We start from the raw sequence: 20,231 nt of genomic DNA, 5'->3' as shown, positions 1-20,231 counted from the left end.
GGGTGGGGGCAGGGCACAGTACCAGTCGAAAACAAATGATTAGAGCGGCAATTTCAGTCTTGGAGGGACAATGTCCACTGGAATGACAGTTTCAGACAAAAATAATTTGTCTTTTGGAAGATCTTGGGAACTCATTTGTCATCAGTCCAAATGCACCCCCCTTCGCACGACGCAGGAGGCTGAGCGTGAGAGAAGATGATTTATTTCCTTCGGGCAGGTCGTGGACATGAGGGGAACTTCTGTCACACAACCAGCAAAAAAAAGAGTCAACCAACATTCTTTGAGTTGCAGTCCCAGACATAGACATATGATGCACTTTAGCTTAACAGGTTTGACAGTATGGGAAAATACGAAGCTGACAGGTGCTGAGACGTCTGTTGAGCTGCTGTGCCCTGCATCAACAGCAACATGACAAAGTGTTCAGTGTCACTGATGTTTCATACTACGACTTTGACCCTGCAAGGACACCCGTTTATGTCAAAAAGAGAAAACATCTGAGACTGAGCAGGCTACTACTTATTCCGCCCTTCACGCTTAATTTAATTTACATCTTTAAAATTCATCACACTTTCACTATGTGTCATAGATCAGGGTGCTGCCTTGACATTACACTTGGTAGTCAGCCTGTAAAAAGTTTGTTCTGTCTCTGCAAAGAAACTCATTTTGTTATAATCCACTTAACCACCTTGTGCAGTATCCTCGTTTTAACTGTGTAGAGGCGATTACTGATTAATAGGAGGAACCAGACTGTAGTGTAAAATAATTCATGATGTGATAGTGGTGTGAGAAATGTTATGAGAGTGGAAATTCAATCGTATGCAGTCTTTGCTTACTATAAACGATTTAAAGGGATGCTATTTGTGCATCTCGCTTTTCATTTTTTCTTTTTCTTTTTTCTTTTTTGTCTCGTGAACTCCGTCCTACAAACATTATGACTGCTGGCCTGGGGTCAGATCCTGTTGATCAGAGGAAAAGTTGATGTACTATGCAGCAGGTTCCTAAATGCCAGGGGGAGCCAGGGGGCAGTGCTGTGGGGAGTCCACTTCAGGGAGAAACATTGTGACTCTCTTGTGACTTGTGTTCACAAGTGTCGACATTATCTAACTCCTCTCATCGCAGTTCATCCACGTTTAGTAGAATATGCTGCGGGGGGGGGGGGGGGGGGGGGGATTTCTGCAATTTCCACATAGAATAGGCTGTATCTCTTTATTCAAGTACTGCAAAGGATTTTTGCTCAAAAAGTAATAAAAAAAACATTCTGACACCCACCTTCTCAATAAGGTGGCATTACACCATACATCTGCTCTACACATTCCTTCTGTCTCTGGGAACACCTTGCTGAAGTAGTGCGCGTACGATAAACCTACCACAGAAGGCAAACAGTACCATTTTCAAAAAAGCCTGAACCGACAACAAGATTTCACATAACCTAGCCTGTGAAAGGTTCAGAGTAAGGCCTCTGCAAATACAAGACCATAAAAAGAAAAAAAAAAAAAAAAACATAAAACAGCCAAACTAAAACAACCAAAACGGCACAAGTCCAATCTACCAAATGAATTCCCAAGCTGAGTGGACGCAGGGTGATGGGTTGAAGTCCCTCAGCCCCATCAGCTGTCTGTCAGTCTCTGGGATCGGTGAAACCGCCAGTGTTGACACCTCCGTCACCCAATGAGGTAACTGTGTGTTTTCAAAGTCAAGTCGCCTTTAGCTGATCTGTCTCCTGCTAACACAGGATGTGGGCTCTTCCTCCTACAAAGTTCCAGGTCCATGGCAGGATTCAGGTTGTACTCCTTTGGTGGGTCAGCAACCCCTTTGGTAGTCAGTTGTCCACCTTGACAGGGCCTGAATCGCAAGGTCGACTGGGCACTACGTCCTCCACCTCTCCCCGTGCTATCTTCTCCCACTGGCCCAGGTTCTCCCTGCAAACACAAATCACCACAGATCAGATTCAGTTGAAGACTTTCTTATTTCTTAGTGCAAAGACGTAGTAGTATTGTAGTATTTCAGTTGATTCAAACTGAAACAAACTGTGAATGAAATTGTTTTTTTCAAAAAAAAAAAAAATGAAGCTAATTATGAACTTTTGATTTGATAAAACTATTATCAGATGTATATCTGTCATTTATCCACTGCAGTCAGTTTTGAATGAAAATGAAATGCACTACTGGCACTATTTGATGGGGGTAGCTAGTTGACACACAACATTATAACACTTTGCTGCCACAAGGGTGTGCATCTGATTCTTACTATGGTATGGACATAATGTTGTCAGACACAGACACAACTTTGGAAAGAAGAAATTAGAGAAGCTGAAATCATGCAATTCTAGCAACGATGTTAAGCCAGAAATATAAGAATATCAAGCTCTGATCAGATTAAAAGCTGCATTCAGCCTAACCTAACTGTATAAACAATTACATGTAATTATTCTTTATTCAAGACAAAAATTATTTTCAAATGAACACATGTATCCACAGCCTGGGAGCAACTGTGTAATTCATTGGTCACCTGCCATAGCAATCCCATCAGTTCTTATTGTCATGAAGGTAACCTCTGCTCCCTGCGCTATAATCAAGCCTGACATACGAGCGCAAAAAGTGCTGCCCTTTGCTGCCACTCCATTCAATTAGCCAGCCTGATGCAGTTTACACGTCTGTGGCAGATCCCACAACAAGCAGCCGGGCTCCGCAGGGTCTAGGCCTGCTGCCCACCGAAGGCCCCGGTGCTGACGTACTGCCGGGGCTTAAATATTACACTGCTCACTTTGTTTGCATTCCCAGCAAATCAAGGTCACAATATTTTAAAAACCAGCAGGTTATCCCAGAAGGGCGGGCAAATGTGCAATATGATCCCGCCCAACAAACCAGAAATCACACATATAAATACATTCTTACACTGTTATCGACTTACTTACATACACACACACACACACACACACACACACACACACACACACGCACACACACACACACACACACACACACACACTCCTCATCAACCTCTAATCTCATTTGTTTGGCCAACTGCTGCTGGTCAGACACCACACATGCTGTTGTCAGTATCAGACAATATTATGTAAAGGAATTGTTGACTGTTTTGTGTTTTTGACCTATTTCCCGAAAAGTGTAAATTAAAAGACTTACAATTATTCAGTTATTTATTTATTTCTATTCCTAAACACATAGACTAGATCCATTCTCAGAGTCTTGTTTGGCGTTTGGTCAAACCACACAGTGAAGGATGAGACTTTGAAAACTTACTTGCAGGCTTTTAGAAGAGGACCGGATGGAGGGAAGAGCTCAGATAGTGTCGTGTAACACGGAATTGCAACAGCATTGTAGAATCCCACCTTAAAAAAAGGCAAATGACAAATAAACAAACAAAGAATTAATTAGCGGTTTATAGCTTGCATGAACAGTTTTCGAAAAAGTCTGTTAAATTCATGTCATACATTGATACATACATTAAGAAATGCTTCACATGCTCAAAAAACCTGACACAAGTATTATCTATAACCCGTATGAAAGAAAACTCCCACTAAAGAATTCATTTGAGTCACGTCACGTCATTGTTATGCTATTATTACATTATTATACTGATACATTTTCCAGGCAGTGATAGTTTAAAATGACTGTAATTAGTATAGCAGCTAACTGATCTGATTAACTGGCAGGTACAGTATTTAAAATGTATACGGGAAACACAGGATCAAACAGTTCTGGTGAATAGTTTAACCTGTATTATTTATTACTATGGGAAGTTAATTAAACTACATATACCCATAGCATTCAGTAGGGACTTCTAACACTGTATGTAATCACATTTTTACATTCAGTCTGTAGTGAAACTGGTAATTTAAGTATCTTTGTTTTCAAGTTATCGTTTCCATTTTACGTCAGATGCTGGTGATCCTACATTTGTGGTTTCTTCTCCTTATTTTCTTCTTCTGAAAACTAGGAAGTATCACCAGCTTCCCTCTTGTGGTTATTCCACCCAATCAGAATGCAGAGATTTTAAACTCTTTGAGTGTGTGTGTGTGTGTGTGAATTAGCGAGTAAGTACAGTCAGAGACACATGAGTAAAAGCGCTGGTCTCACTTGGCCCTGGGGAACTTCGGCCTTCTTGTCTCTGTCCATCATAGGGATCGGCTGTATCCCAATCTTCTTCATCTCATCTCCCTGTGGAAGAATGAAATAAGGAGAGAATTTTCCTTTTATTCCCGCATACTGCTCCTGACCATTAGATAACACTACTTTGTGCCTTATAAATTGTAGGACAGTTAGGTGTAGCAGCATTTACAAGGAATAACAGGGGTCTGGCTGTTTTACCCGAGGCATGATCATGACACTAAAACTGTTCAAACTCCAACAGTATCCCACTGTACCTCAGCCCAGAACTCAGCATAGATGTCGTTGGCTGTGAGTCGTGTGATTTGCCATTGCTTGGTAACAGAGCACAGGTCACATGCTGTCATCATCAGACCAATCACACGGTCCCTGGAGGGGAGCAAAGCCTTATTATAGCCATGTGGAGAAACTCAATGTGCTGTTTATGTGCACCAGGTCAACATTTCTCTGTGAAGCCCGGTATGATCCTGTGCACAAGTGCGAGTCCCCACCGCTCACCTGTGTGAGTGGTTGTTAAAGTCCAGCCCGCCGGTGGTCAGCAGCTCCGACAGCTGCTGGTGGTTGTTGAAGTACAGGGCGAGGTCTGTGGCGATGATCGCCTTCCGGATGATCTCCAGCACCTGCTCGTACTCGATGGAATTCAGGTTGGAGAAAATATTGTGCCCTTCCAGCTATGAGAAACAAAGAGATCAATAAAAAAGCAAAAGCTCCACTTATGAGGCGTTCAGCTCAGCTACACTACAACAGGTTGTAATCTCAGATTCATCTCAGGTTCACGCCATCCCAACAGCTCCCAGACATCACAGAAGAGGGCAATGGGTCTGTAACTGGGTGTGTGCGTGTGTGTCTGTGTGTTTGTGCATGTAAGAAGAAGTATTTCTACCTTCAGAGGATGCATGTGTGCAAATTAAAAGAAAGTAAAAATGTACTTAAAAATGTGATCTGCATAATTTCTGACATCATCCCCTTGCTAATTCCTGTGACTATTTTGCATGTGGTGTTCCCATTCTTTTGCCCAGCATCTGTGAGTCTTTGACCGAGATAATAAAACAATAAAAAACACGCAATATTAAGCACATCCGTTTATACTAGATATTAGCATTTAAAGAAAATAAATAAATAGAAAATGTAGACTTTAATTACACAGTAAGTTCTGCATAGTGGAGCTCTACCTGTAGGATGGAGACAGTCTGAGAGAAGTGGTGCTGCTCCATGGTGGAGGTGGAGTACAGAGCAGCCAGCGGATGGTCAAACTTCTGCAGGTAGGCGTTGCTGTACCCCCGATGGTCCAGATCATGGCACAGACAGGCTATCAACAGACCTTTCTTCTGTAAATCACAGAGGGTAGATAAAAAAAATCAAACAAAAAGAAAAAACGATTATTTTAAATCACACTGATGATAATCTTGTTTCCAATTTCACTTATTTTTGTCAAGCAGTGGTAAAAAGCCAGAACCAACAAGTAGCAAACCTCTAGCTCTGTGAAGATCCCAGTGGTTTTCTGTAGGATGGCGTACATACAGTGTGCCACCGTCACTGCATGCTTCCAGTTGTGGTAGGGCACACGTCGGTAGTTCTTCCGTACAGACATGGTGAACCGGCACAGCTTCTCCAGCTCGAAGCTACAGGCAGTGAGGAAGACACAAATGAAGATGAATAATTGCCTCGATGAGGAACTGACAGTGACATCGTCACGGCCCTGTGACATTTTACCTGGTCTTTCCACAGGAGTTATGAACCATGTAGATAAAGACAGCGGGCCAGATCTCCTCAAAGGGACTGATGTCAAAGTGGAACCTGGAGGAAGAGGTGGGAGGAGAGTCTTAAATTAGCATGAACAGCCCACCTGGGAGAAGAAGAGGAGAGACAGATGAGGGGACATCTGAGGTCTGTGTGTGTTGAACTGACAGGCTTACATCTAGAAGGCACGCCCCTTCCTGCGCTGTGTATGCACCCACCCCTCCTCCCCTATCCAGGTCTGGACTCTTTCACAGACATGTGGCTGTAGGCCAGCCACACTCAGGGTCACGGGTTTCGCGTATCAGAAGAGATAGTGACCAAAACCTGCTCTGAATCTGAACCTGAGAGGGCACTCACATTTCGATCTCTTTATAAATGGGTGTGGGGAGGTTGAGCTGGGTCAGGGTCTTCCATTCCTCTGATGTGCAGATGCTGTGATAAGACAGTTTTTCCATCGTCACTCTGTAAATGCATTCAGAGTGCCGGATCCTGTGGTACATCTATGGGAATCACAGAACAGGGATTAGTCTATAAAATGTCAGGAGAGAAGCTGAGCACTCCAGTGGAATAAATACCATGAAAATGAAAATATCTTATATCATTGTTGAATTCTTTAAGTATCGCTGTTGGAATTTCCAAAAGGGTCAAATAGAGTTAAGTTATCCGCAACAGTCCTGTATCATATTTTATCTGTGTGTCTCCAAAAAGTGTCTCCACATCTGGTTTGTATCCCTGTCCCCCTTCCCAGACAGGCAGGAATAAGACAGTCAGGTACAGGCGCCAGGCCTTACACCTTCCACCATAAATCACCATAAATCAGGAGCTGGCCAGTCAGTTTCCTAGAGACGTGAGGCATAAATTACAGCTAAACATAAATCCTGTCAGTGGACGGATGCAGACTGCTTGTCTTAAAATATTAACGCGCCTCATCAATTTTAAAACCAACTTTGTGACGCCGCTCCTGCGTAAGTTTGTCGCACGAGATGATGGTGAGTCAGGCCCCACAGAGAGGAGATACTTTTGACAGACAGACCACACAAGGCAAGCTTCGAGAGTAAGCATGATTCATGAAATGTCTCTGTGTTCCATGTAAGGGATAATCATCACTGTCAACCATCAAATAAGATGCTTTTGTTCAGATTTCGGGGCAATGCACACTTTAAATAGAAGCTGTTGGCACTACTTTTGTCTGCCTTGGAGAAAAATGACATTACTACTCTGAGAAATAGGGGAACAGTGGAAACAAGCCTCACAGCAATAAGAATGAATTTAAGATGGTGACGAGGACACTACGTCAAAGGTGCAGCTGACTGAAAATAAGCCAGAATGGAGTATTCATTGCCATACAACCGTCACATAATCTGCATACACTGAATAAAGAGCGGGGCTGCGCATACAGACACTAAGAGAATAGATCATATTTTTGCTGTTGGAGACGATCGGTTAGTCGTTTAAATATTTTGAAGACTATATCAGTGTACTTACATTTGCACAGTGTAAGGCCAGAGCACAAAAGACAGCAAACATCTTAAAGTTGTTCTCATCTGTTTTAGTGAAGGCACTTCCGCTTAGCTTGTTCACCATCTGCACCACACCTATAACGGTCCCCCTGCTCACGATGGGCATGCACAGGATGTTCCGCGTGGTGTAGCCGGTTTTCAGGTCCACCTCACTGTTAAGGAAGACGTGTAAAATGAGACATTATCTCCACATTCATCATCAGGCGGGTTATATTCATGTGAACCATCCAGAAGAAGTGTTGTACACTGACGGCATAAAAGTATTGTTTAAGACAACTTCAGGAAGGTTCATTGAATTGTGGATAATCATATATAATGGGAAAAAGATAAGTAAAAATGGCTTATCGCAGAGTCTGTTGGAGTTTACCGGTTGAACCGTGGGTCTGCATAGGCATCTGGGATATTTAAGACCTCCCCTGTCCGAGCCACTTGGCCAGCTATTCCCTTGTCTATAGAAAACCTACAGGGAAAGGGGAGAGGAGAGGAGAGCACTTTAACTTATGGACTGCCCGTTAAGGCTTCTCAGTCTGTCTGTGCTGGGTGGATGGATGATAATCTGCTTTGAAAAAATCTATAATAAATCAATCATATGAAAATCCATGTGAAAATCTGATTTTAAAAATGCAACAGTGTGTAGATTTAACCAGTTAACATGATTATGTTCCACTGAAACTCAGAGTAAAATGGTAGAAAATCAGCAGGTCATTTTAATTTTTCCTCTGTTTTTTTCCTTTTGACTTCCTTTTATTGGAACATCTTTCTGAGCTGTCTTTGTCACAACAAAAAGAGCGTGTTTACTGTACGCTATGGTCAACAATCTATTCTACATGCAGGAAACACACATAAAATTTGAAAACATGTTTCTTCTCCTTTAGAATTAACTTGTATTTTTCAATGAGATGACTTGTTTATCAAAGAACACAGACACAAAATTAAATGAGCTTAGTATTCAGCATTCTGTAGGAGAAAGGGGTAAATCTTACACACCTAATTTCTTTGGTTTTCCTAAAGACAGGTTTGCCTTCTTTCTCCTCCCCGATATCAAACAGGTCAGAGTACAGTTCTTTGTTGTTGTGATCTACCTGGAAGAGTGCGCACCTGTCCGCATTCACCAGGTTTTTTGCATATATCTGCAAAACAGCACCAGGGACACAGGCTTATTAGCAACATTAAGGATTTGAGAGGACTGAAAAAAACCCCAAAAAAACCCCAAAAAACCCATGAAAAATTACTTCTAGCACCTGCAACTTAATTAAATCAAATACATGGCTGCAGTTTGAATTGTTTCTTTTGGATGGAACAGTTCAATGCAGATAATCTAAAACACACACATCTAAAACTACAGGTCATTCCAGTTCATTTCAGTGTTTGAAACAGATGACTTGAATGACCTGAGATGACACCACAGTCACAAGGCAACAAAATACGTACAAACACAGAGGTGGGTTTTAGTAAAAGAAACACACATCCAGATCACATCTGTTTTACATTTGCAAAGTAGCTGAAAAACCTGCTTATTTCAGACTGAGCCAAACATGTATTTACTATGTATGAATAATTACAAAACAGTAGTATTAGTATTACTACTATATATTATTAATGGCAACAAACATGTGTTGTAAGGAAAGATTAGCAGTGCCCCACAGGTATCGAGATGACCAGTGTGTATTTGCATTACAGCAGGATTACTACTCTGTTTTACACACATAACCTAACACACACTCCCAGGATGTGTAGCCTTGAAGACAATGTGAATGAACACATACTTGCAGGAATCACACTCACCATAATATGTTCAAGTAGAGAATCTATTGCCACAATGTTATCAAAGTATGTTCTGTGCGAAAAGAAGAAATGACGCATTGAGATGTTTGACAAATGGGAAGCTCTGATGACGTTCACATTCAAGACATGAAAGCTAAGTTGCCTAAAATGCAGTAATTCTTTTCTATTTTGTGAGCAAAATTTAAAAAAAAAAAAAAGTTGTATTTAACCTTGGAGCTGACAAGATAAAAGATTAAATACTATCTCACTTTTTGTTATACTTAAGACTAAAATAAGAACATGGTGTAAATACACTTTCCAAAGGTTTTCATCAGCATTGATTTAGTGTTAGCTAAACCGTTCCACCATCAGCTCTTACTTTGACACATCTAGTAGGAAGTCATTGAGCTCAGTCTGTTTGGCGAGGCCTCTGCACACCTAGAAACAAAGAAAAATAGGTCATGACCCGGCGCACAGATGATTCAAATATTTCCCACAGAGCACATACAGCATCCTGCATGTACTGTAAACAAACTGACTTGCTGTCTACACACTTGGCTGTGGGCCACCTTCATGAGTTTCACTAACAACAGTGTGTTTTTGCAGCGAGCAGCTAACAGTGCTGCAGTGGGACGCAGCTTCTCTGAGGTGTTATGCTATCTGTTCATATAAAAACACCACTGGGGCGTAATGACGTCCTCTGGGAGCTGTTTGTTGAATCTATGGCTTAGTTGATTGGACTGGGCCGAGTGAAAACCCAGTTCCTGTACACAGTGGATTTCCCCATTAAAAACACCAGTGCAGAACCAGAACAAACAAAGTCACCCAAGATCATAATAAGTGGGACGGGCGGGCTTCACCTTGTTCCCAGACCAGTCTTTAGTGAATTGTTACGGTGCAGTGTACCTGCTACAATGTGCAATTATAAATTCAGACTAGTCCTCGGTGGGAGTTTGCTCACCTGTACTTGATGAATGGCAACTGACGCCCAGGCTAAATTAGCTGTTGCAACCTGGAAAAGAGAGAGAAGTTTAGTTCCAAAGACCTAAAGAAAAATATATATATTTCACAATTATCACAAGTTATCACACATTTTCCGGGTCTAGTCTGCTCTTATCACATTTCCTCTTTTGTATAACTCAACATAATCATCTGTTCTGCACAGCCTACAGATTCAGAGTCATGATGGGGACACGACTCACACCTGTATCATGGGTCAAAATTGAAGCAATGCCAAATTAAAGCTGCACTACGAGATGTTTTTAATATGAAAAATTGGTAAAATGTGTAACGTGAGCCAACCCAGCCTCCTCAGCACTACAAAGCATTTTGGCGTCTTTTAGATTTTTGTTTTGGTTTAAGCGCCTGTAACTTCAATGTTTTGTTTCACGCTCTCTCGCACCTCTTTCCCTGCAGCTGTGTGTGTGTGAGAAAACTTTGATAAACACGCTGTATGCTTCTTACACAGCAACAAATACAGACAAAGTTAGCAACAAGTTGGTGAGTGCAGTGGAACATCTACAGAGCCACCTATTTCTATCTGGAGTGAGTATAGACCGACCCAGAACTAAGAGTAGACTGAATATTGGACTGTGAGACCTGTCAGGTTGTCAGAAACAACAAAAAAAACAAACTATCCTCAAGTCAGTTTTACCTGCAGTATTCTGCTGAATCTTCAAACCTTATGCACTTGTTTGAGCAACCTGTAGGTTAAGTCATTTTCTAGCTCATTGCAATGCATTTTACTATATGTATTTCATTAGCTATTCATTAGCAGCTAGTAGACAGTCCTTGGAGACAAAAACATTATTAAGTATTTTCCAGATGAGCCCCACAAAACTAATACAGATCTTAAACAGATCCAGATTAAGGTGAATACCAGGCTAACTGTCGTTCTGTGAGCCTTGCTCCAGCCTCCCACTCTTGGTGTGTTTTGTCTGGGTCAGACTGACCTCCTGGTGGCTGAGGTTGAAGGGCTCCTTGCCCCAGTGCCGATGCAGCTCCAGGATGGCAATGAGGTCCCCGATGGCAGTGAGGATGGGGAGGCACAGGACAGAGTGAACATGGATCCCTGAGTCCTGCCCTGTGCCGTCGGGGAAGCGCTCGTCCTGCAACACAGAGGTCAGTGAAGATCATTATCACCTGAAGTGCACAGAGGAGGTGAGTGTAGCTGGTACATCAATGGATATAGATGACAAAGAAGACAAATCCTAACATGTGCCCCTCAGAAGAGAAAACATTTCTGTTATTCTCTTTGAAGCTGCATTTACACCAACTGTAGTGTGATAAATGTCAGTGTGTCACATGCAAGAATTTCACCTTAATAAAGGTTTTAAACTTTTGCGCCTCTATGTATTTTGCTTTTTTTTGCTTTTTTTGAGACACAGAACACCTTTGCTAATATTTTCTTGAATTTCAAAGCACTCCAGAGGTTTTTCCAACTTTTTCTTGGACATCTCTTCTTGCTCAGAGTGAATGAGGACACTGTCTTCTAGTAGGAAAAGTCTCCCATCATTTATTATCTGTATTGTATTACAACCGCAGCAGAGCACTGCAAAAGACACTGAACTAAACGGGCAAGTCTTCCATAAATTCAAATTGAAATTCAAACTATATTTTTATCTATGTAGTTTCAGCTCCAGGGTGCCGAGTGCACTGAGCCCGGTGGTGAAGAAAAAGGATGATGTAATGAAACAAATAAGGAGGTCATAAAGAGATCTGTAATGGAACATCACAGCTCTGCTGTGAAATGTTCCTGTGATGGCTGAATCTCAACTGGATGCAAGAAAACAAGTCTTACCCCCATGATGTCCTCTACTAGCAGTGTTTTGCGAGTCTTGGCAACATGAGCGGCAATGGTTGTCCCAAATGCAATGGGGCCTGAGGGGATGAGGCTTGGAGGGCCATCCTTGGCCCCCGTTGGAGTGAACATACATAAACTCTATTGAGAAGCGTCGACAAGAAGAGAGATAAAGGGGGGAAACAGAAACGATAAACAATTGTCAAACACTCACACTCCCGCATTATTGCATTTAATGTCTTCAGCGAATGTCCTCTGTACTTACATTGTTGCATTCTCCCAAGAAGTAAAGTGCAAATCCATCAGCTTTTGTTGCTGTAGAGATATAAGACACACAGGTCACAGGTGTGCAGTGCAAGTGCTTCAAATGCAGTTAGACAGTCCAGTAACAACTGACATTAGCTGCCAGTGTATGTCCATGTTATATCATCTCACATAGATATGTCCAACAGCAAATGGCAGGTATACCTGAGAGGGAAAGTGTGAAAAGGAGACAACAGTCCAGTTACAATCTAATAACAATCTATTAACTATGTCCCACATAACAACAAGGGCACTCTGACCGAGGGCTTTGACTGCCATCCAGTTCATCTCATTCCCAGTCCTCCGCTCCAGACCCATTTCAGACCAATATATAGGTCATGTTATCATACAATGTGACAACAGAGAGACTGGTGGAGCGTCAGTGAATACACAGATGATCAAGAAGTTAATGAGTGGTGTTGTTTTGGTGAGCTAATCCTTTTGTGGTTTGGTTAGACATTTCAGACTTTGTCCTGGAATTATTTCCATCATTGTGTCTAGTGTTTTCATAGTCCAGCAACCTAATTAATTACCAAGAAGGAGGCAGGCATTCATATCCAACACTGACAATACTGGGAATTAGGCATTAAACACCAGAATATCATGATCATCAAAAATGTGTGTTTTTTTTTTTAAACAAATGATTAATAAAACTAAATAAAAAAAATACTAATGGATCATTCATGTGTTTCAGTTTTCATTAGAGCAGCTCCACAGTGGAGCAATACAGTTAGTGTCAGAAAGGCACATCAGTGTCAGAAAAGTCACACAATTTTGCTGCCACTTTCTTAAGTTACTGGCTGAGGAAAATCCTGCTCCTTCTCTTTCAAGTTGCTACAAACGGTATGTAGAATATCCCACCCCCAGAGTCATGGGGAGACGTTTACATGAACCTACGTCATGATCAAGCAGGATTTTGTTTCTGTAAGAAAACGTATGTTGTCAGTGTCACTTTTGCGTTGCGGCACCAGTGTGACGTGAAGTGAAGCTGAGAGGATGTATAATCTGGATGATTCCTATTTTTACCTGTTTTGATGATGTTGCACAACTCATAGAGCAGGAGTTTGTTGTCTCCTCCAGTGTCCAGGCGCTGCTCTATGTAGCTGTTGAGTTCGTACACCACACCCTGCATATTTGTGTCCTGGTACTGCTGGACACAAGACACACAGAAAGTTGCAACTCCACACTCTCACTTAAACACTGAGATTGAATTTCAAAATTCAGCAAGTGCTACGACCAAGGAAAAAGTCACAACCTGCACTCTGCATGCATCCAGGCTACTGTTACTGCAGCAGATAGCTAGCAACTCAGCTCATAGCAGGATTTTAATTGTTTTCTTGAATGAAAGGGGATTATCTTCCTACCATTCACAAAGATAGAGCCATTCATCACAACATTACCCTTCAGCCCACCCTTATATTTCCCGTCGCTGCTGCATTCTAGCCCAGGGATCCCCCCGCAGTCCCGAGAGGGGGCCACTGGAGCCCCACAGCTCTGATTAGAGCCCTGGCAAGCTCTGATGCTCAGCCTGAGCTTAAAAGTGTGGTTATGTAAGAGACAGACCTCCTGCCTTGTATGGGGCCAGAGAACTGTCTATTTCTGCGCCTGCAGAGAGGGTGAGGACAGGACGGCAGGGAGAGTGGCGTACTAGAAAGCCTCCCCCGGGACGCCTTCTATCCTCCCACATCCTGTTTGCACGGACGTATGGATGACGCACTGAAGAGTCGAGTGACCCTCATTTCTTTTTCTTTTTTCCCCCCTGTGTTTATGTGTGTGAAATCCCCTGTACCCAGCTCCAGGGTCCTGCTGTGGGCACTGACACCTGGCCTCCTGGGGGCAGGATGGTGTCAAGCTGACAAAGGTGTGAACATACGGATGTGGAGCGCGGGGGGATCTACACTTTTCACATAACTTTCCTGCCGACGGTTTCACACATGCAAAAAAAGATTCATATTATTTATCATTAACTATCTATTTGATGCTGACCTGAACACTCACAGAGCCTGACCTTCTCTGGACAAGTGTTAACATCACAAGCATCACTACTCCGTCACCAAAGACTGCACAGGTATGAATTTGTGAAGTATTTTAAGCCTTTTATATTTCTTAGAGCCAATGACACAAAGTCACAGCGGTGCTGTTCTAAAGAAAGAAAGAACAAGGACAAACAAAACCAAACGTGTAGTTAATCTGCATCTTAATTAACCACACCAGGCTATTTTTGCAGTTATTGAAGGACAGCGTCGAGTTCTGTGCTGTTCTTGAATTAGTTCAGGCGTAGTGTCCATTCCTGAGTATGAACTCAATTAGTCACAAAGGTGAGCTTTGGGGAATTAGTGGGTGGAAGTAATACACTATCTAGAATGTATGACGCTTGTCCCAAAAATATCTACACATAAAATTAAGCAAAAACCTACCCTGCTGACTTCTTTAGCTGATGTGTCATCTGCAAAGAGAAAGAAATCACAATGTTAAAAAACAACTTGAAAGAACAAAAAAAAAAAAAAAAAGACATTAGATTCTGTTTTTTATTTCTATTTTTCTGATCTGATCTTCTTCAGTGACCAAACTTTATGCTGAACCGTATCATTTTAGCTGGTTGGCTAGTTCTGCAGGTTACTCAGAACAAATAAAGCAATACAATAAAATGTTTTAAAGATAAAATAAATTAAAAAAAAATCCTCCTATAAATGAAAACTTTAATTCATAAACACTCAAATACATCCTTGCAATATTCAAAATTATCAGGAATTTTGCCTCTTGTTTACTTTGTCTGGTCTGACCAGCAGCAGTAAATAACATTACTGAGTCAGTTTGCACAGCTGAGGACTTCCTGCTGTTAATCTATGGTTTGGCATTTACGATTATTAATGGCAAAAGTTATGTACTGCAGTCTGTCTTTAATTAATAGTCAGTATATAGGATTTGATAAAAAGCTTTGTTTGTGTTCACCACCTGGTGTAGCAAGCTTTTGTGTAACTACGCAGAAGTGAAGGCAGACATGTGAAACCATCTTTGTCTGCATTAAAAAGCTGAAAACCATCACACGTGAGCGTCACTGAAACCTGGCCTGGCTGTTTGGAGGTTGGGTGGATACAATGGACTGTGCACCAGTGGATTATGAAGACACAGCACTAAAAGCGGCAAGTAAGGCATGTTTGCCCTCACAACGGTAGACAGGTAAATTGTAAATGAGTCAAAGCAAAAAATATGCAGTGTTTTACGCATTAATACACATTATGCATAAATTATGGGTGAATATATCATCTGCTTTTGATGCAGTGAGACATTCGCTTAAATTATGTTCCTTTTAAAACAGAATTAAGAGAGGTATTAATTTAACTTGACAAGTGCAAAATTTTGTGGCCCCGAGTGCAAATTCTTGGTGTGATTTCAGGCTGTTGGAGAGACAGTAGACATATGACTATTGCCTTTGGATGCCGACACTGAAGTATGTGATAACAATGAAAGCTTCAGCCAATCAAAACAGTTTCTGGACTTATAGTCTGGGAGTGGGTCTGGGAGTGCTACTTGGGATGAAAATAAAACCATTCACACAGCTCAAGCAGTTCTTCATTACACACGAGTCACCAGCACACGAGAACAGTAACTGCTCAGATCTCTTTGATAACTTTTCATGTGATCAAACCATGCAAAAAGCTGGGCAGATTTTAGAAACAGCTACTGAAGTGCTGACTTGAGCTGGCGCTCCTTTGAGACAAACCTCTTTGTACATGTGAAGATAGAAATTACAGCCAGCAACATTGTTTGTTGTTTTAAACATTCCTCCAGTATGCTATGAGTTTCCTAACTTAGCCATGAGAGCTATTTTAGAGTGAACCCCTGGCCGGGAATGACGTCAATCAGAGGACAGAAAGTTGCACTTGAAAAAGACTTCAAACCCGTTTGAAAAAACTTTGTTGGAGAGAATCTTCTTTTATATTGACTTGTTAAGGCCCCTTTAAAGCACAAATATTACAGTATCACCTATTAGAAAGGGGTCTGCATTTGTTAGAGCAGTTTAATACGTCCCATTTTAACACACACACAGTGACGTGTCCATTGATTGAATTTTGTTAAAAGAAAGAAAGAAAGAAAGAAAGAAAGAAAGAAAGAAAGAAAGAAAGAAAGAAAGAAAGAAAGAAAGAAAGAACCTAATCATGCCATAAATTCTACCCATTTATTAGGGATGGAGAGATGGGATGAAGAACCAGCTCCAGCTGAAAACTGGTTTGTCTCTCATCTTATCGTTTCCTTTTATCGATGCTTTCAGGTTTTTCTGACAAAACGATGACGTCAAACAAACTCAAGCATTTACGCTGCTGGAAACTTTCAACAAGGAGGAGTCATGGCGAAGAGGAAGGAATGGTGAAATGGTAATTTCAAGGGGTGGAAACAGCAGCAATACGCTGAAACATTTCTTAAACATGGGCTTAAACATCCGTTACCGAGGGTAAATATCCTGTGTTATAATAACATTAGAGCTGCATAGGTGCTTAGGTTATTAATTAATTATTTAATTAATAAGTTAATGCTACTTCTCCACACAGAAAATTGATCAGGAGTCATTAGGGAATCAATAAAGAATCGGACTCAATAATCAATAATGACATTAGTATCAATAAAATCTTATTAATTCCAATCCCTACCATTCATAGGGAATGTGAACGACAGGCAAATTACAGTTGTTGTTGATGCATGATACATGGTTTAGTTTTGTGAATGACGTGTGAGCTCAGAGCAAGATGCTGGAGATCGAGGGCTGTGTAAATAAACCTGATTTAACTATAGGATGAAGACAAAACTGTACAAAAATGTACCAGGAAATGTAATACTCATTCCATATTGGGATTGTTACTCCAGATAATTTCATTTATAGTGTGTGTTCAGTGCCTCGGTGTCTGTGGTGTATGACAGCAAAAGCAATGTGTGCAGATGTCTGGGTATCTGCCAGCTCTGACTGGCACACTCGGCTCTCAGGCCCCCCCCCCCCTCACCCACTTGGCTGTTGCAGGGAAAGGCAGCGTTACAGCTCTCGCTCTCACTCCCGGGGGAGGAAGGAGGGAAGGAGGGAAGGAGGGAAGGGGGGGGGGGGTAGGTAAGGTCTGACAGGTCACAACCAAATGCAAGCAAAAATATAACATGCTATTACTATAGAGCCGTTTTTTAAAATAACAGAGGGTGGAGGATTTACTGCCTCGTCTGTTGAGGTCGGCTGCCATAGAGCGGTTGTTGGTTCTCAACAACACATCACTGCCACTTAACATTATTGTAAGGTGTTGCAGTGCCAATGGTTCCAGCAACACTGATATGTAAGAGCAGGCCTGGGCAACAAATCATATCAGTGAATAAGTATGCGATGATAGGATCACACAATGTTATCTTGTTATTAAAATTCTTTTGAGTAAAGGAATGAGTCTCAAACCAAATCAAGATGTTGTTTTACACACAAAAAGAATCTGATGTAATGTATAACGCGGGAATACAACCCATCAGTTTGATTGTTTTATGTGTGATTCAGCTTATATTTCCTAAAAATCATATAGTGCACAAATGTTATTATTAATATTTCAACTATATCACTCAGCACTTCTTTAGAGCCTTCCTATTCCCGGACGTTTTCCCTCTGCAAGGGCTTGTGGGCCCCACCAGTACTCAAAGTCCCTCCTGGAGGAAACGGTCACCAGGCAGTGTTTGTAGCGATGCAGGTCCAATTACAGCCTTGCAAACCATCTCTGCCGGCATCTCGAGTGCAGCAGTCCCAGTGGAACCACAGGGTGAGCACTGAGCATTGTGTATACACACTGGAAATGTCTAAGAGGCCGAAAAGTAACACAAAGCTGTTGTACCTGCGGGCTGTACCCTGTAAGGTAAACGTCTAAATGCAGAGATACAAAAGCAAGTGTCGTTTAAATCTGCTGTGCTCAACCAGGCGCCTGGTTGGACCAGCTCCAGTAATTTATTTAAAGTAGGCATGCACACATTCAGCAGGTGGAGGTCCAACATGACTCTCATATTCCTGGTTTTCCTTGAAACCAGAAAGAAAAAGCAAGTAAAAAAAACGTGCTGATGTTGTTTGGCCCGGCTCTTGCTGAAGAAAGTACGTAAGCAAGTGTGAGTACTGCTCCCTTTTGAAGGACCAGCACCTTAAACATGCAAGGGGCTTGAGAATATATAAAACTGACACTTTGCTTGTCCCATTTTGCAACAATAACATCTTTGTTTCATCAGGTATGTGTCAGGGGATTAACCCTAACGATACACCTACCCCTGAGGCTGAGAGGGAAGGAATGTGCACAGTTGTGTGTGTGTCTGTATGTGTGTGTGTGTGTGTGTGTGTGTGTGTGTATGCGTGCATGTCTGTGTATTTTACCACCACACCATGTGGTCAGCCACCAGCACGGGGACAGAGACCAGTAGCCTGTTCTAATGCCATCCCATATTTTCAGGGAGCTGCTGTGCTTTCAGTAAACACAAGGAGGAGAGGGCCGACATGTTCTTAGAAAATGCACTGCCAGCTCACTACACACCGAACGCTAAACACAACTGTCGAGCAACTCTTACACCCGGCAGAGGCTGAGCAGACCTCTCTGAGTAACTTCATCACGCCATTCATACTTTTCCGGAACCTGAACAACCTCAGTCAAACGCTTCGAGCTGGCGGCTATCAGTTATGTATACACGCGTTTCTGCCTTTAAACAAGTTCTCAGTGAGCAAGGCTCGTCTGAAGATTATGCCTATAAGGTCAACAAGTACAATACTGCACATCCCGGTTCTGTTTATTGTCTACAATCCTAGATAAAGTGTTAATAATAACTACTTTCACATTACATGTTTTTATGGACTGAGTGGGCTGCATGGTTATTGTAGATAATAATTCATCACAATTTAATGTTTTTATGTATACTGTTAGGATATATATATTTTTAAATGTTTGCTACAAATCCTGCTGTGGTACATTGTTTGTTCTCAATGCTCAAGAAGAAGAAGAATTTGAATGTGAATCTTGCACCAGTGTAACAGCTCAGACAGAGGAGCAGGCAGCTGAAGCTGGAAAGAGAGAAAAACCCTCTCACAGACCATTTTTGGAAAAACAGAACAAACAGCAAAGTTAAAATAAATGGATCAGGATGACGTCAAACAGGAGAGAAACCCTGTGCAGAGTCTGGATCTAAAATTTTATTCCACTTCCATCACCACAATAACAACAAGGTGGCAAAAAAAAGCTTTTTCACACCACACAAGAATATCTGTGTGAATTATTGCATATATTGATTTCATGGTGTGTTTCATGTTAGTGCCAGACATTTGTGCCACAGATAAAAAAAGGACCCACTATTAGTTTTCTGCTTTGATTCAACCAATAAAATCATCATATTTTTTATCAGACTGGGCAACAAGGAGTCCATCAGACAGTCGAAACACTACATCCATGATAAAGTGTAAAAAAAAAAAAAAAAAAAAAACTCCGTCATCTGTTATGAATTCGACTGATCAGCTGTGACACATTTTCACTGTGAAGTGCTTTGTACATAAAAGTAACATTTCATAATCTAAACAAAGCATACCACAGGCTACTTGTGGTCTGAAGCAATTGACAAAGCCTCAGCTCGGTGATACAGTAGTCTACTGATAATTTAATGGAGAGATTAGATGAAAACGAATGTTGCTCATGGTTGGTTTTGGTGTTTATTACACTGCTTCCTGAGTTGTGCGGTGTGAACTGCACCTTTGAAAGTTAAATGAAACATTTGTTTCCTCTGGAGCAAGTGTGAAAAATTTGCATGAGGAAATTTGTGTAAAAACTGTGTCTTTTGCATAGTCACACTGCAGTTTCTACATCATAGTGGCGTGATATGATTGTAAGAAAGAAATCTATTGCTGTTACTTGAAATACTTGATCATTTTGATAAAGCGATAAATTGATAGAATTGTTATCATAAGTAATATCTGAAATGTTTTAAGGTAACAAAATC

At 41.5% G+C, this 20,231-nt stretch overlaps 1 protein-coding gene across 4 annotated transcripts in view; it reads right to left on the bottom strand.

Moving 5' to 3' along the window:
• Nucleotides 1–6: 6 nt before the first annotated feature.
• Nucleotides 7–20,231, bottom strand: part of pde10a (phosphodiesterase 10A) — a 53,661-nt gene continuing 33,436 nt past the window's right edge. For 2 of the 4 annotated variants that reach the window (XM_023411786.2, XM_023411791.2), the window contains exons 3-22: nucleotides 14,672–14,700; nucleotides 13,281–13,404; nucleotides 12,217–12,266; nucleotides 11,952–12,092; nucleotides 11,104–11,259; nucleotides 10,113–10,163; nucleotides 9,531–9,589; nucleotides 9,173–9,224; nucleotides 8,375–8,517; nucleotides 7,755–7,847; nucleotides 7,353–7,539; nucleotides 6,225–6,367; nucleotides 5,841–5,924; nucleotides 5,599–5,749; nucleotides 5,300–5,455; nucleotides 4,626–4,798; nucleotides 4,385–4,496; nucleotides 4,098–4,178; nucleotides 3,261–3,349; nucleotides 7–1,919 (exon numbers count right to left, since the gene is read on the bottom strand). In XM_023411786.2, the coding sequence (XP_023267554.1) occupies nucleotides 1,820–1,919; nucleotides 3,261–3,349; nucleotides 4,098–4,178; nucleotides 4,385–4,496; nucleotides 4,626–4,798; nucleotides 5,300–5,455; nucleotides 5,599–5,749; nucleotides 5,841–5,924; nucleotides 6,225–6,367; nucleotides 7,353–7,539; nucleotides 7,755–7,847; nucleotides 8,375–8,517; nucleotides 9,173–9,224; nucleotides 9,531–9,589; nucleotides 10,113–10,163; nucleotides 11,104–11,259; nucleotides 11,952–12,092; nucleotides 12,217–12,266; nucleotides 13,281–13,404; nucleotides 14,672–14,700 (2,174 nt within the window). In that variant the 3' untranslated portion in view covers nucleotides 7–1,819. The remainder of the gene's footprint in view (nucleotides 1,920–3,260; nucleotides 3,350–4,097; nucleotides 4,179–4,384; nucleotides 4,497–4,625; nucleotides 4,799–5,299; nucleotides 5,456–5,598; nucleotides 5,750–5,840; nucleotides 5,925–6,224; nucleotides 6,368–7,352; nucleotides 7,540–7,754; nucleotides 7,848–8,374; nucleotides 8,518–9,172; nucleotides 9,225–9,530; nucleotides 9,590–10,112; nucleotides 10,164–11,103; nucleotides 11,260–11,951; nucleotides 12,093–12,216; nucleotides 12,267–13,280; nucleotides 13,405–14,671; nucleotides 14,701–20,231) is intronic. The other 2 variants (XM_023411788.2, XM_023411792.2) reach the window with 1 other exon arrangement.

Source organism: Seriola lalandi, unplaced genomic scaffold (genome assembly GCF_002814215.2).
Source record: "Seriola lalandi dorsalis isolate HSWRI2012SDOR001 ecotype SW California unplaced genomic scaffold, Sedor1 jcf7180002054470, whole genome shotgun sequence".
Taxonomy (NCBI): Eukaryota; Metazoa; Chordata; class Actinopteri; order Carangiformes; family Carangidae; genus Seriola; species Seriola lalandi.
Note: the sequence above shows the minus strand (reverse complement) of the source record. Positions and strands in the feature narration are given on the sequence as shown.